Source organism: Conger conger, chromosome 17, assembly GCF_963514075.1.
Source record: "Conger conger chromosome 17, fConCon1.1, whole genome shotgun sequence".
In the NCBI taxonomy this organism is placed as follows: domain Eukaryota; kingdom Metazoa; phylum Chordata; class Actinopteri; order Anguilliformes; family Congridae; genus Conger; species Conger conger.
In genome coordinates, this window is record NC_083776.1 from 37,576,908 (window position 1) to 37,593,027 (window position 16,120).

Consider the following 16,120-nt stretch of genomic DNA (forward strand, 5'->3'; position numbering starts at 1 on the left):
ACGATCATCTATGGGTGTTGGGATTACACAGGAAGTGAGTTGTTTGGTGTAGCACTGTAATTACTCCTCTGAGAAACAGTATTTCCTACACAGGTTTCCAGCTGAGGGATATACCAGTTCAGCTAAACAGTCCTTCTGCAAACACAAACATCACAGTGCATTCAGCTCAGTTCACCTTTGGTGTTCCATTTACTAATACCTGTTTCCATATGTGTTCATATGACTATGCAAGATGACCACGCTACTGCTCCACAAATTACATTATACGCATAGCTTAGCCAGATAACTTGCTGTATACAGCTTTTTATTTTTTATTTTACATGGTATCCATTTATACTGCCAGATATTCTGTATACTGAAGCAATGCAGATTAGGTACCCCTGCTAATCCGGTTCAGACCAACTTCATGGTTTAGCTGGTTGACCAATTCAGAGCAGCTCCCAGCTTTACATGGTTTGACCAGCTTAAGCTATGTTATGACCAGCTTGACCAACTCAATTTTCAAGTAGGGCAATGGAATTTACAGTGCTGTATGGATGTAGCCATTTTAAGACCTGCACGTACAGCTGTCATTGGCATGTCCACAGGCGAATACAAATGCAGTGCAGAGAGTGGTGAAATGGTGGTGCCCAGAACACACACCTCCACTGAGAAATGTGCACTTGGGTTCTGTAAAGGGCTCAGTGTAGTAAACAGGTTTTGGAAGGTTATGAAACCGAACACGGACTGAAGTGCAAGGTTTGTGATACGCTATATGGCTGAACTGCTGAAGCAGTCAAACAGGCTTGTGAAGTCTCCACACGAACCAACTGAAGAGGGTACAAACCCCCTATACCTCACAATGTTTCATTCAAAGAGCCCAGGCTACCTGGGGGGGGATAAAGGCATCCACTGAATAAAGCAAACCCAAAAGAAACACTAGCAACGGTGCAAGTTTTTAAAAATTTTATTTTAATGGCTACTCCCCACCAAAGTTTTGTTCAAAGTGAAAGCATTTTATTCAGAGTGGTCACTGTTTCTGGGGGTATAGGCGTGCAAGCCAGTTCTAGTCCTTTACTCAACAGGCTAAGATGCTGCGGACTTGCGGTTGCAGTTAGCTGCAGTTGCAGACTAAGGACCGGGGTTCGATTCCCGGTCCTGCCAAAAGCCAAGTTTGGCCGGCTCTTGTGGAGCGGCATAATTGGCTCGCTGCACCAGAGGGAGGGACTTGGCAGGGTTAGCTGATCGCCACACAAGAAGCACCTCGGGCGCCTCGGAATCACGGTCATGAGCATGAGACGAGACGGCTTGAAGAAGGCGTGTCGCTCTCCTTCGGGCCACTGAGGGGCAGGGTGTGGCCGGTGTATCTAACACTAACACTAATTGGATTAGATGGGGTACAATTGGCTACCAAAGTGGGTGAAAAATTAATAAAATAAATTACAAATAAATGTATTAAAAAAACAAAAATGTTACCAGTGGTTATCAGCCCCATATGAGTGAGTAGGGGCCTACTAGTAGGTGCAGAAAGCTGTTATCATCTAATCACATCGTTGATCAACAAAAGACTCCAGATCCAGTATTTCACCTGTTTAATAAACAGGTGAAATTAAAGAATCTGTTCATTGGGGACAATATTCACGTTCCTACCCCTCTGTCTGCAGCATAGTCCACACAAACATAAACTAAACTACAGTAATATAAACAGATACCAACAGGCACTTACAGTCCATAAGTAGTCAGACAGTGACAGAATTTTAAAGGGCTGTAATACCTATCCAGTGCACTTTCATTTGAGGGTATTGACAGCCATATGCATGAATCGTGTAGGAATTACCAGTAAGTGAAAACAGGTTAAGCAGGTGAAACAAATGAATGGGAATGAATGGGGAGACAGACAGACTATGGAAAGCACAAGGTAACAATACATGGAAATGGTAACTTAAACAAAACCTAAACCATGAAAAACACAGAACCTGACAAATAATGTATTTAATATGTTTTATTCAGTCGGCATAGACTGGGTCTATATTAGCAGTGCACCTAAATCAGAAAGACATTAGAACTGTGCACAATATTTGTTTATTTATTGCAAGTCATATCATCATCGCGAAATTCAATGTTATCACACGTACATTCACTACAAACTGGTTCTGGGCGTTACGGCCTGGCACCCAGTGGAAGTGATGTTTCCGCCCCCCTTATGACTTATGACCAGGTTAAGTCCATAGAGAACAGTTCCATATGCTCCACTTCAAAGTCCACTTTCCAAGAAAGCCATAATAAATGATGGAAAAAATGCCCTCTCTCTTTCAGCATGTCTAAAGTGACGGATGGCACTGTCAGCGCTAAATCCATTTCTTGGCAAGCAAGCTACTGTCCTCCAACAAACCAGTATCAAACATTACATCTGCAGAGAGATTACCAGCACAAAGCACAGCGGTATTGCAGTGTATACATAGATTACATTATACAGTCAGGTCCAGAATTATTGGTAGCCTTGATAAAAATGCACAAAAAATACTGTAAACTACAGGTCCCTCCTCAGCTGCTGTCAGTGTTCCTGACTCCAGAATAACAGACTGGCCAAAAATGGGATTCATGGGCGAATAGCAAAGAAACCACTCGTAACCAAGACAAACATTAACACTTTTTGTTTCTCCAAAAAAGCACCTGGATGATCCCTAAAACTCTTGGGATAATGCACTATGGACAAATGAGTCAAAAGTGGAGCTGTGTTAAAGTGGAAATTCTGCATTTCATAGTAAGGACATCATATTGACTGTCACACATGGTGGTGGTAGCCTCGTGGTGTGGGGATGCTTTGTTGTCTTGGGACCAGGATAACTTGCCCTTATTGAAGAAACCATGTGTGACCTAGTGCTGACTTGAACCCAATGGTCATACTATAGCAGGACCTGAAACGAGCAGCTCATGCTCAAAAACCTGATTTGTCTGAATTAAAGCAGTTCTGCAGAGACGAGTGGGCTAAAACAGCAATGCAAAAGACCGATATCAAACTATAGGCAGACTGATATCAAATTATAGGTTTGATACCATAGTTATTACATATCAGCGTGTGGTACAGATATTGCTGCTAGAGTGTAACTAGTTTTACCCTTTGAAGGCAAATGACACAGTTTGCATCAAAAAGCACACAATCTCTTTCTAATTGCTGTTATTTCTGAATGTAGGATCATTTTCTTTTTTTGTTATGCAGGGAGGCTTGCGACTCTCAATTGTGACGGGATTGTGTTTGAAAATCACAGCTATATTTCCCTAAAGTTCTGCTGTTTCCTCACTGCTTATTTCCATGTAAATGAGCACCATATGCAATTGAAAACAAACTGAAAATGTAACTACGTAAGAATAACTTCCAGTTGTTTTTATTTTACGATACGTTATTGCAGTAGTTATTCATTGCTTGTTTAATTGGTTGCAGTGTCATCAAAAAAAGAAGAGTTTTATTTAACCATTTCAGTTCTCTGAGAATATTTCTGTCAGGTACTGTGCTGATATTTCTATGTTATAAAGCAATGGGAATTTAGAAAGGGAAAATGATTTGGGGCTCACCAACTAAACCATATCATATCCATGCCTATGCTCGACATTTTCCGATACTGACAGAAAATGAAGGATAGTATGGGGTTATCTATTATATAAGCCTGTTTAATCTGTAAATAACTGAGAATTGTGAAACAATCACAATCACCCTAGGACTCAAAGGATAAAGGGAGCAATTACGTTTTCACATGGGTCATATGGAAGTTTGATTCCATTAAATAAATGAAATAATTATTTTAAAAGTGTGCAGAAAGAATATCAGCTTGAGGATTGACAGCTTTTAAATGACACAGCAAAATATAATGTGTCACATTATACTTTAATTTCAATACTTTGCAGACAGCAGGAAGTATGAGGGAATGCCAGAAACAGTTTGTCAAACAATTTGTGTACGAAGAAAAATAAATTTGCTGCTGGACAAGGACACCCAGTGGTGAAAAGCTGCACCACATCTCAAGGAACTCATGGGGCCATTAGAAACAAAAATATTAACCTTATTTATTTGTGTCTTGTCGATTGAAAAATCAATGAAAATACTGAAAAGGCAGATTTTTCATTCTTTATTCCTATTTCAAATAACTGCATGTACACTCACCAAGCACTTTATTAGGAAAACTTTTACTTTATTTACTTTATTATCTTTATTATCTATGTATTCATGCGATTATCTAATCATCCAATTGTGTCACGGCAGTGCAATGCATACAATCATGTAGATATGGGTCAGGAGCATCAGTTAATGTTCACATCAACCACCAGAATGGGGAAGAAATTTGATCTAAGTGACTTTAACCGTGGAATGATTGTTGGTGGCAGACTGGGTGGTTTGAGTATCTCAGAAACTGTTCATCTCCTGGGATTTTCACACACACTAATCTCTAGAGTTTGCAAAGAATGGTGCAAAAAATCCAGTGAGTAGCAGTTCTGCAGAGAGAAACTGCCTTGTTAATGAGACAGGTCAGAGGAGAAGAGTCAGGCTGGTGAAAGCTGACAGGAAAATGACAGTAATGCAAATAACCACACATTACAACAGTGGTATGCAGAACAGCATCATAACTCTAAGTGGATAGGTTACAGCAGTAGAAGTCTAATAAATACCTAATAAAGTGCTCACTGAGTGTATGTTCATATCGGAACAATAATAATAATAATAATAATAATAATAATATTATGCTTTAGAGTACACACACAATAAAGAAATAGAACAGAAAAAGGACTAAATATTGACTCAAATATTATATTATTATTTGCATAAGCCCGAAAGCAAGCTAAATAATGCTTAGACATACTAAATAAGCTTTCATACTGCATATGAAAGTACAATATCATGTGCCATGGACCAATGTTTCTGACAGAACTTATATATACATATTTCAAATGAGTTTGCCTTGGCAGAAGACTGTGTAGTTTTTCCAGTTAATGTTAATAGCAGGGATGTGGCTTAACCCTGTCAGAGTACATTAATGAGGCTTTTCTGCTTTTCATAATGAACTGACAGCCCATGAAGAAAGGAATCTGAAACATCTCACCAGTGTGAGGTGTGAGGATGAGAATAAAGCTTCATAATGAGCCTCATACAACCACATATTCCCCACTGCAAAGGGCCTTCATATGCCAAATGTGCCGAGTTACCTAAGCCGAGAACAATGCCTGAGCCTGTCTGCTTCACAATGGTACTCCTGAGGAATGGGGGGAATTAGGCCTGGCTACACACACATTTTACATAATTTCCGTAGAACTGAATGTAATTTGAAAAACCAGATAATATTAAGGAAAGCACACTATATTCCTCTATCCGACCAGGTTCCTCTTTCCTTTCAGAAGATTCAGGACGCCTGGTAAACTTCATTTTTAACTTCAAGAAAGATAAATCAGTGTTTACGGAGATGGAATACACAGAAATCTATTATAAATACAGTAATTTTGTGTATAAATATAATTATGTTTTGTTATAGTTTCTAAACAATGCCAGAAGGTGCCAATAATTTCTATATTTGTGAAATAAATAGTGAAATGTAAAACATTCTTATAATATGCATTTTATTTGCAGTATATAGAGGTACATTCCATTTTTATAAGGGTCATCACCAGAACAAAAGTATAAAGTTAATAATAATAATAAACTAGAGGTAGGACTTTGATCATCACTTCTCAGATCAAAATCAGTGAGGACCTCTTAACCAGTCCTGGAGTATGTTGTTAACTGCAAATTGAACAAAGCCAGTGGTAATTGGTGGATACCTTCTGACTCATTCTGACTATAAAACCAGAAAGTATCCCCTGCTAAAAAAACAGCTCAACCTGAAAAGGCTGGTTGGCTCTCAGCTTGACATAGTTTGACCAACTCAAGCTATGTTTTGAAACAGTAGCCGGTTGACCAGCTGCCAGCTAAAACAAGCTACCAACAACAGCTGGTTGACCAGCTCATATCCAGCTTGACCAGCTTCATGACCAGCTTGGCCATGCTGGTTGGCCAGCTCATACCCAGCTAGACTAGCTTATGACTGGATTTTACAGCATGGTCCACCAATCACCATCATGTTCTGTTTCTTCTTACCAACGTGTTCTATAATTGCTGGAGCTCCTCTCTGAGTTCTGAACAACTCCCCTTCTGGGTGTCTAGGTGCTACTGTGATTTGTCACACCCCCCACCCTCGCTCCGGACGGTGAGGCCCCCAGTTCCGGCACCTCCAGGCGCACGGTGGGGCTGGCCGTATGGACGGAGCCTCTGGTGCGGAGGATGGGGGCTGACTGCGACCGCACCCACTGCTTTTCCAAACCTCTGCCCCGGGAACCCGCACTGGTTGCACATCGAACACCTGCGTGGGGGTCAAGTCACTTAAATACCGCACGCCGAAAACATCACCTCACAAACAAACAAACTCTTCCATTACACGGCATTCTACCCCAAGGCTTCTGTAGGTTGTAACATTTCGCCAATGTGCTAATCATGCAGCAGCAATAACAGAGACAAATAAAAACATACCTTTATTATGTTGACAGACAGGCGGGCCACCATTCGCTTCCAAACTGTTAAAGGGGGTTAGGGGGGTTCCGTTAGACATTTATTTGTTGTAATATTTGGACAAAATACACTCAGTGAGCACTTTATTAGGTATTTATTAGACCTCATTTTTAGACTTCAGCTGCTTTAGCCTATCTACTCACAGGTCTGATGCATTGTGTGTTCAGAGATGCTCTTCTGCATACCACTGTTGTAATGTGTGGTTATTTGTATTACTGTCACCTTCCTGTCAGCTTTGACCAGTCTCGCCCTTCTCCTCTGACCTCTCTCATTAACAATGCGTTTATGTCCGCAGAACTGCTGCTTACTGGATGTTTTTGTTTTTTGCACCGTTCTCTGAAAACTCTAGAGACTGTTGTGCGTAAAAATCCCAGGAGATCAGCAGTTTCTGAGATACTCAAACCACCCTGTCTGGCACCAACAATAATTCCACGGTCAAAGTCACATCTATTCTTCATTCTGACATTTGGTCTGAAAAACAACTGAACCTCTTGACCACGTCTGCATGCTTTTATGCATTTAGTTGCTGCCAAATGATTGGCTAATTAAATATTGACATTAGCAAGCTGCTGTACAGGTCTACCTGCGAGTACATATCACATATTAAGCAATGTAATATGAATCATTACATACCTCAGTGAGGGAAGCCCGACTAGTTTCTGTCGTCTGAAGTCAGCAGTAAAGATATTCGATATCTTGGCATCTTTAATGAGATGTTCTCTCAAGAGGTCGTATATCACCGGGGTGTTCCGGCATTTTACCAGCAGTAATCGGTGGGCCTTGCGGTTAAAGGAGAGGTAACCTAGTGCACAAGCAGCTGATATCCGAACCTAAAACACAACATCACCGGTAAGCAACAATCAAACCACCAGCAGAGGAAAAACCATCCAGTCCATACGCAAATTCAAAAGCTTTTTAGTACTTCTGAATTTGGCACTTCTGAAACTATATTTCTGTAAAAAGGAGCAATTTACATTTTTTTCAACTTACTCTATAATGTGCATATCCTTTGCATGTCATGACTTCCTGATGTCCATGACCTATCAGCTTCAGTCTGGATATCTTGTTTTCAGGTTGTCCTATAAGCGATACTATAACTCTTTGCATTTGAATGGATCTCTATGGAAATTGGCGGGTGGGGCTAGATTCAGCTGGATACAGCATAGAACACATTCATTGGCTAAATGGTTTAAAGTCGTAAAGGGTCCAAGGTATCAGATGAGCCTCAAACCGTCATGCTGTTATCAGATATGCAGCAGATATGGATGGATCACTTCAAGGGTTTTTTCTCCTGAATCCATTGGGTTCAGTAGGACAATTATTCAGGATAAACAGCCCTTGAAGTGATCCATATCTATCAGTTTGAGGCTCATTTCATACCTTGGACTTGTTGATGACTTAAAGGCATTTAATGGGTTCATTTAATTTTTGGATGAACTACCCCTATAATTAGGAAGCAGTTCCAACTGGACCATCATTACCTCTTCCTCTTCTGAACACAGGTGTGCGCACAGGTGGTCCACAGCTCCCAAGGTGATGATGCCGTCGGATATACCAGCCCGTGTGTGAGCAAGGCTGGCGATGAGCTGAGCTGCAGCACAGACACAACCGGCCTCAGTCACCAGCTCACAGAGCCTCAGTCACCAGCTCACAGAGCACACAGAGCCTCAGTCACCAGCTCACAGAGCACACAGAGCCTCAGTCACCAGCTCACAGAGCCTCAGTCACCAGCTCACAGAGCTCACAGAGCCTCAGCCACCAGCTCACAGAGCACACAGAGCCTCAGTCACCAGCTCACAGAGCACACAGAGCCTCAGTCACCAGCTCACAGAGCCTCAGTCACCAGCTCACAGAGCACACAGAGCCTCAGTCACCAGCCCACAGAGCACACAGAGCCTCAGTCACCAGCTCACAGAGCACACAGAGCCTCAGTCACCAGCTCACAGAGCCTCAGTCACCAGCTCACAGAGCCTCAGTCACCAGCCCACAGAGCTCACAGAGCCTCAGTCACCAGCTCACAGAGCACACAGAGCCTCAGTCACCAGCTCACAGAGCTCACAGAGCCTCAGTCACCAGCTCACAGAGCCTCAGTCACCAGCCCACAGAGCTCACAGAGCCTCAGTCACCAGCTCACAGAGCACACAGAGCCTCAGTCACCAGCTCACAGAGCTCACAGAGCCTCAGCCCCCAGCTCACAGAGCCTCAGTCACCAGCTCACAGAGCACACAGAGCCTCAGTCACCAGCTCACAGAGCACACAGAGCCTCAGTCACCAGCTCACAGAGCCTCAGTCACCAGCTCACAGAGCCTCAGTCACCAGCTCACAGAGCCTCAGTCACCAGCTCACAGAGCTCACAGAGCCTCAGTCACCAGCTCACAGAGCACACAGAGCCTCAGTCACCAGCTCACAGAGCACACAGAGCCTCAGTCACCAGCTCACAGAGCACACAGAGCCTCAGTCACCAGCTCACAGAGCACACAGAGCCTCAGTCACCAGCTCACAGAGCCTCAGTCACCAGCTCACAGAGCACACAGAGCCTCAGTCACCAGCTCACAGAGCACACAGAGCCTCAGTCACCAGCTCACAGAGCCTCAGTCACCAGCTCACAGAGCACACAGAGCCTCAGTCACCAGCTCACAGAGCACACAGAGCCTCAGTCACCAGCTCACAGAGCACACAGAGCCTCAGTCACCAGCTCACAGAGCACACAGAGCCTCAGTCACCAGCTCACAGAGCCTCAGTCACCAGCTCACAGAGCACACAGAGCCTCAGTCACCAGCTCACAGAGCACACAGAGCCTCAGCCCCCAGCTCACAGAGCCTCAGTCACCAGCTCACAGAGCACACAGAGCCTCAGTCACCAGCTCACAGAGCCATGATACATGCAATACATCGAGAAGCAAGCCCTGCTGTGAAATCCAGCTATGACCAGCTTGAAAATAGAGGTGGTCTAGCTGGGTATGAGCTGGTCAACCAGCATGGTCAAGCTGACCATGAAGCTGGTCTAGCTGGGTATGAGCTGGTCAACCAGCATGGTCAAGCTGGTCATAAATACCAGCTAGTGCTGGCAGCATGTCTGAGCTGGTTCACCAGCTGTTTCAACACATAGCTTGAGCTGGTCACCCAGCTAAACCCTGTGGAGCTGGCGAGAGACTCAGCCAGCTACCAGCTGTTTCAAACCCTAGCTTTAGCTGTTTCTTTCAGCAGAGAGGGCTTTGCATATGTTGTGAAATAGACATGTCTTTAGTGTGAAATACGCAAAGGTATAAATTACCTGTCAGAGTTACAGTGTCAGGGTGGCTAGACTGAAGCAGATTAACCATAACCGTGACCCCTCTTGCGGACAGAGTCACTTGGTCTACGTCCGTGATGACATTGGCGAGTACAACGATCTGTAAGAAGACCAAACCAACTCATGGAGTAATTGAAGAAACATTTAAGGAAAACAAAATATCTGCTGCTTGTGTACATACCAACATTTACTTTATGTATTAAAAGCAACATTTGAGATTAAGGACACATTAAAAGATGAATACACTCACCGAGCACAGGAACTGTGATTTTTACTTTATTACACCTACTTATTCAAGTGATTATCTAATCAGCCAATAGTGTGGCAGCAGTGCAATGCATACAATCACGTAGATACTGGTCAGGAGCTTCAGTTAATATCAACCATCAGAATGGGTTTCAAATTTTTAATCTAAGTGACTTTGGCCGTGGAATGATTGTTGGTGCCAGACAGGCTGCTTTGAGTATCTCAGAAACAGCTGATCTCTTGTGATTTTCACACACACTAGTCTCTAAAGTTTGCAAAGAAAGGTGCAAAAAACTAAAAGAAAATTCAGTGAGCAGCAGTTCTGCAGACAGAATGCCTTGTTAATGAGAGAGGCCAGTGGAGAATGGCCAGACTGGTCAAAGCTGATAGGAAGGTGACAGTAACACAAATAACCACATATTACAACAGTGGTATGCAGAAGAGCATCTCTGAACACACAACTTATTATAATTCATCATAAGTGGATAGGCTACAGCAGTAGAAGTCTAAAAAATAAGTAGAATAAATACCTAATAAAGTACTTGGTGAGTGTATATTTACTATATTTATACAGTGGCATAAAATAGCCGTCACCATGACTACTGTGCAAAACCAATGCTGTAATGTCCACATAATTTCAGAGAAATGAAAGAAATTAGATCCATTTGTCATCATAAGGTCCCTTTCAATCTTTGATAACGTCCCTCTTCAAAGCTTGAAGGGAATGAGATGGCTCCATAACTGAGATAGGGAGAAACAACCATGAATAAACAATATCCACACAACTGCCAGCAGCAAGAACCAAGTAGCTATTGAAGACCACAGGAGACCAAGGAGCCACTGAAGACCAAGGAGCCAGCTTCAGGCTGCGTACAGGCCGGTTCTGTGCCGCGACCAGGAGGGAGCTCTTCCTAAGCCACCATTGGCCTCACAGAGCCCCTCCTGAGAAGCGCTGAGGCCCAGCACGAGCAGCTTGAACAGAGACGGCACCGGTACCTGAAACGCAGCTTTCGCTCTCTCAGCCTCGCTCTCCGACTGCAGGAAGGGTTCGTATGTTGCTATGGAGACGCCTCCAGACTGCAGGATCAGGGCCTGCTGGACTTTGTTGTTGTATGCAAACAGCGACAGAGCATACCCAGCTTCCAGACAGATGGTCTACAACACAAGCGCATGAACCACATTAACCTCCTATTTCTGGGGCACACAGTGAGCCTGACCTTCAACACGGCGTCAAGGGAGAAATGCTAACGGTTGAATACTCCTTGGATCACGGACATCTCTTGCGTCTGTATGTCAGTTACCATGGATACCATACACTGGCCATGCAATCGACTCTATTGCCCTAACACTGAAAGGTGAACCTCCGTGTTGTTAATGCTGGGAACACACCGTTGTAATGGATGCTAAAATCAGTGGCGGCTCATGTTAAAGACCAGAGCCTCTCTGCAATTGAGAAAAAGGGAGTATGAAATATAGGAGGCAACTGCCTGGTTGGTATATTAACATCGACATCAATAAATACCCTACTTATACATTGATGATGAATAATAACGTATCCCAGCGCAGTGGGCTGAAGCACAGCGCAGTGGAGAGAAGTGGAGAGTGGAGAGAAGCAGTGGTACACCTGGTCTTGTGCTTGCAGGAGCTCCAGGACCTCAGTGTAGATGAACTTCATCTGGTCAGAGAGCTGAGCCTGCAGCTCCTGGTTACCCAGAGTTAGACAGGCCAAGGTCTGCGCCACCTCCACCTGTGGAGCCAGCATTACAGGTGAGCCAACATGGCTTCAGAGGTCCACCTGGGTGAGTTTTATAACATGGTCAGACATTTTCTGAGAGATAGAACAGCACACCTCTAGCTCCAAACAGAAAGAGATCCTTTTAATTTCACCACATGGCTGTTTTGATCCAGGTGAAATATTTTGTAATAGCTGCGATGAACATATACTGGCTGAAGCTTTAAATACTCCGTGGTGAAATAAAATGTTCACAATCTCTGGGAGATAAATATGCATTTTGGTCCGTGTTTCCTCCTGGGTCACAGTGACTCTACAGTGACTCTACAGCTTTCTGTAAATGCACTCTGAGTGTGTATTTCCATTCTTTAATGGTGATTTAAATTATAAGTTTACCTTGACCTGCAGAGATTTGTGATATTTCAGCAACTTCATCAGGGTAAGCTTGGCGTCCTCCTCAGAGATGGCCTTCTGACTGTTTAGGTTGCGAGTGTGAGCTACTCCTGAAAACAAAAATGTGATTCATACAGTTTGAGTTTTTACTTTTATCACGTGGATATCTTTAAGAACTCACTATCACCCTTTCTCAAAACGTCATGTTGCTGCTTCTAATGGTAATGTCTTCCTGCTTTTTCTGTTATCTGTTATTATTATAATGATAATGTATGTGTGTATATGTGTATGTGGATACATGTACATATATATGTATAAATATGTATATATTGTGGTGGCCCGATCGAGGATCAGTACACCACTGAAGGGGAGCGGGCTGCTTGTTCCCCAGACCCACACTTCCAAAGTCCTGTACCTCGCCCACACCCACCTGTTGGGGGCGCACCTGGGGCGCGAGAAGACGCTGGAGCGGATTTTAACCCGGTTTTACTGGCCGGGCATAAAAAAGGCTGTGGAGGACTATTGCAACTGCATAGCCCAAAGGTAACATACCGTAACCCACTAATCCCGCTCCCCATCATTGATGTACCTTTCCGCAGGATAGCCCTGGACATAGTGGGGCCCCTACCCAAGTCTAGCAGGGGCCACCGCTATATTCTGGTGATTTTAGATTATGCCATCCGCTACCCTGAGGCCGTACCATTGCGGGCCGCAACAGGGAAAAATGTGGCAAAAGAACTGTTTTTACTGTTCAGCAGGGTTGGGATTGCCGAGGAGGTACTAACTGACCAGGGGTCCTGCTTTATGTCCGGGGTAATGAAAGAAATGTGTCGGCTGCTGCGAGTGAAACAACTGCGGACGTCGGTCTACCACCCCCAGACTGACGGCCTGGTGGAGCGCTTCAATAAGACCCTGAAGTCCATGTTGAGGAAGATGGTGGCCACCGATGGTAAGGACTGGGATCATTTACTGTCGTACTTGCTGTTCTCCATCCGAGAGGTTCCACAGGCGTCTACAGGATACGCTCCCTTCGAGCTACTCTACGGGAGGCGGCCCCGTGGCCTGCTGGACCTGGCCAAAGAAGCCTGGGAACAACAGCCGTCCCGACAGCGCTCCCTGGTGGAACATGTGGCGAACATGGACCAAAGAATGGCAAAAATCTGGCCAATGGTGAGGGAGCACATGAGTAAGGCCCAGGCAGAGCAGGCCCGGCTCTACAACAGAAATGCCCAGGTGCGCGAGTTCCGACCCAGAGAGAAGGTAATGGTACTCATCCCCACGAGTGAGTATAAATTCCTGGCTAAGTGGCATGGCCCATACGAAGTGGTCGCCAAAGTCGGGCCGGTTAATTACACCCTAAGGCAGGTAGGGCGGAGACATACCCTCCAGACCTACCATGTCAACCTATTAAAAAAATGGCATGAACCCGTGCACGACTCTGATCCCCTATGTCTGACAGCAGGGGGCGCCACTGGAACGCTGGAGGTGACCACCGGGGAACACGACAACGGACCGACAACGCCAAGATCTCCGGGAGGGGGTAAGTCGACATTGGGACGTGTTTTCCCCTCTCCCAGGCCGGACCACGCTCATCCAGCATGACATCATCACCGAGCCGGGGCAGAAGGTGAGGCTGCGACCATACCGGATCCCGGAGGCTAGAAGACAGGCCATCCGGGAGGAGGTGGCGAGGATGCTGGAGCTGGGGGTGATTGAGGAGTCACAAAGTGTCTGGTCCAGCCCGGTAGTGCTCGTGCCAAAACCCGATGGAAGTTGGCGTTTTTGCAACGACTTTCGGCAGCTGAACGAAATATCCAGGTATGATGCCTACCCCATGCCCCGTATAGATGAGCTGATTGAACGGCTGGGCCCAGCCCGCTACATCAGCACCCTGGACCTCACCCGTGGGTACTGGCAGGTACCCCTGACACCACAGGCGAGGGAGAAGACGGCCTTTTCCACCCCGGACGGCCTCTTCCAGTATCGGGTCCTCCCCTTCGGAGTCCATGGAGCCCCCGCCACCTTCCAACGCCTCATGGACAAAATACTGAGGCCCCACAGGGAGTATGCCGCCACCTATTTAGATTACATTGTCGTTCACAGTGCTGACTGGGAGAGCCACCTGAAGAGGCTGGAGGCTGTGCTGGGGGCACTCCGGGAGGCCAGGCTCACAGCTAACCCCGCTAAATGCCGCCTGGGCCTGGAGGAGGCCGACTACTTAGGACACACCGTCGGACGAGGGGTGCGTTCGGCCCCAGAGCCAGAAGGTAGACGGGATCACACACCGGCCTCGACCCAACACCAAAAGGCAAGTCCGCACATTCCTGGGGTTAGTGGGGTACTACCGGCAGTTTATCCCCGACTTTGCCACTCGAGCAGCCCCCCTACACGAGGTCACCAAGAAAGACCAACCGCACACTGTGAAGTGGTCGGAAGACACCGAGCGCGCCTTCCTAGACCTGAGAGCGGCCCTGGGTCAGGCACCGGTGTTTACCACTCCTAACTTTACCAAGCCTTTCGTGTTACAGACTGATGCTTCAGAGACGGGCCTGGGAGCAGTCCTGTTCCAAATCTACGATGACACCGAACACCCAGTCACCTACATTAGCAGGAAGCTCTTGAAGCATGAGAGGAATTACAGCACAGTGGAAAAGGAGTGCCTGGCCATCAGGTGGGCAGTGGGTAAGCTAAAATATTATCTGCTAGGAAGGGAATTCCTCTTAATAACTGACCACGCCCCCCTGAAGTGGATGTATCGGTGCAAAGACACTAACGTCCGGGTGACCCGGTGGTTCCTGGAGTTGCAGGGTTTTAAGTTCACGGTCGAGCACCGAGCCGGGAGACTCCAGGGGAACGCGGATGCCCTGTCCAGGATGAACGAGGGCCTCTATAGTAACGCTCCCACCGAGGGCTGGGAGCTGAGGGGGAGGAAATGTGGTGGCCCAATCGAGGATTAGTACACCACTGAAGGAGAGAGGGCTGTGTGACGGCGCCAGGAGCTGGGGAAAGTAATCCACGGGGAATATTTCCCGCGTACGTATTTAAGGGACCGGCACCTTGGAGAGAGCCGCGCAGGAAAGAATCAGCACCAAGGTTAGCACCACCGGAACACGTGCGGAATGCACGCCACTAACCTTTCTAATTAACCAGGCACAGCTGCACCGAGTTGGAGGGGAGATCAACATCCTACAAAAGGGCGAACTCGGGAGCAGAGCGGGGCTCAGGGGCGAACAAGAGGAGACACGCAGAGCCAGGGCGAGTGAAAGTCACGTGAGCCCATCAAACCGGCTAGAAGCGAACTAACATGTCCATTTAAATCCTAGACGCCTAGGCGGGGGAAGAGGACTTCCGAGGCCGGGACACCACGGAGAGTTAACGGCCCCACAGCGGACACAGACGGGGGAACCCCGCCGCATAAAGTCCGCCTTAGTTTGCCGTTTACTGTTTTTTGAAATCCCTAATTTTGAGCACATACTTATTTTCTAGTTTGCCTTTTTTTTCCCTTTTGTGACCATATTCCCGTGTTTGAGAAGGGAATTTTTTTCGTTTGTTCTTGACACTGAAGAAGTGCCCTGAAGGCACGAGCACAGGAAAAAAAAAAATAATAATTTTTTTATAATAAATGAATTTTTTTTTCACCAATTCTACTCTCTCTCTCTCTCTCTCTCTCTCTACCAGCGGGTTACCACAATATATGTGTATTTTAATTATATGTTTCGTGGTATCTTCTTTTTACTTTGTGCGGGTGTTATGGGTCTATGGGAATGATGTGAGGGTGGGTTGGTAAATGATAACTTTTTGTATGTATGTTGTATGTGATTGTGTCTGTTGTATTATATTGTATGTTTTATGTTGGACCCCCTCAAACACGAGATGGTTTCATCTCAAGG

General features: G+C 45.8%; 1 protein-coding gene across 1 annotated transcript in view; it reads right to left on the reverse strand.

Moving 5' to 3' along the window:
• Positions 1–5,768: 5,768 nt before the first annotated feature.
• ankar (ankyrin and armadillo repeat containing) overlaps positions 5,769–16,120 on the reverse strand; it is a 30,207-nt gene continuing 19,855 nt past the window's right edge. Inside the window, exons 15-22 of the mRNA XM_061225767.1 lie at positions 12,234–12,340; positions 11,730–11,852; positions 11,102–11,260; positions 9,842–9,959; positions 8,050–8,159; positions 7,202–7,398; positions 6,530–6,573; positions 5,769–6,362 (exon numbers count right to left, since the gene is read on the reverse strand). Coding sequence (XP_061081751.1) covers positions 6,163–6,362; positions 6,530–6,573; positions 7,202–7,398; positions 8,050–8,159; positions 9,842–9,959; positions 11,102–11,260; positions 11,730–11,852; positions 12,234–12,340 — 1,058 coding nt within the window. The 3' untranslated portion in view covers positions 5,769–6,162. The remainder of the gene's footprint in view (positions 6,363–6,529; positions 6,574–7,201; positions 7,399–8,049; positions 8,160–9,841; positions 9,960–11,101; positions 11,261–11,729; positions 11,853–12,233; positions 12,341–16,120) is intronic.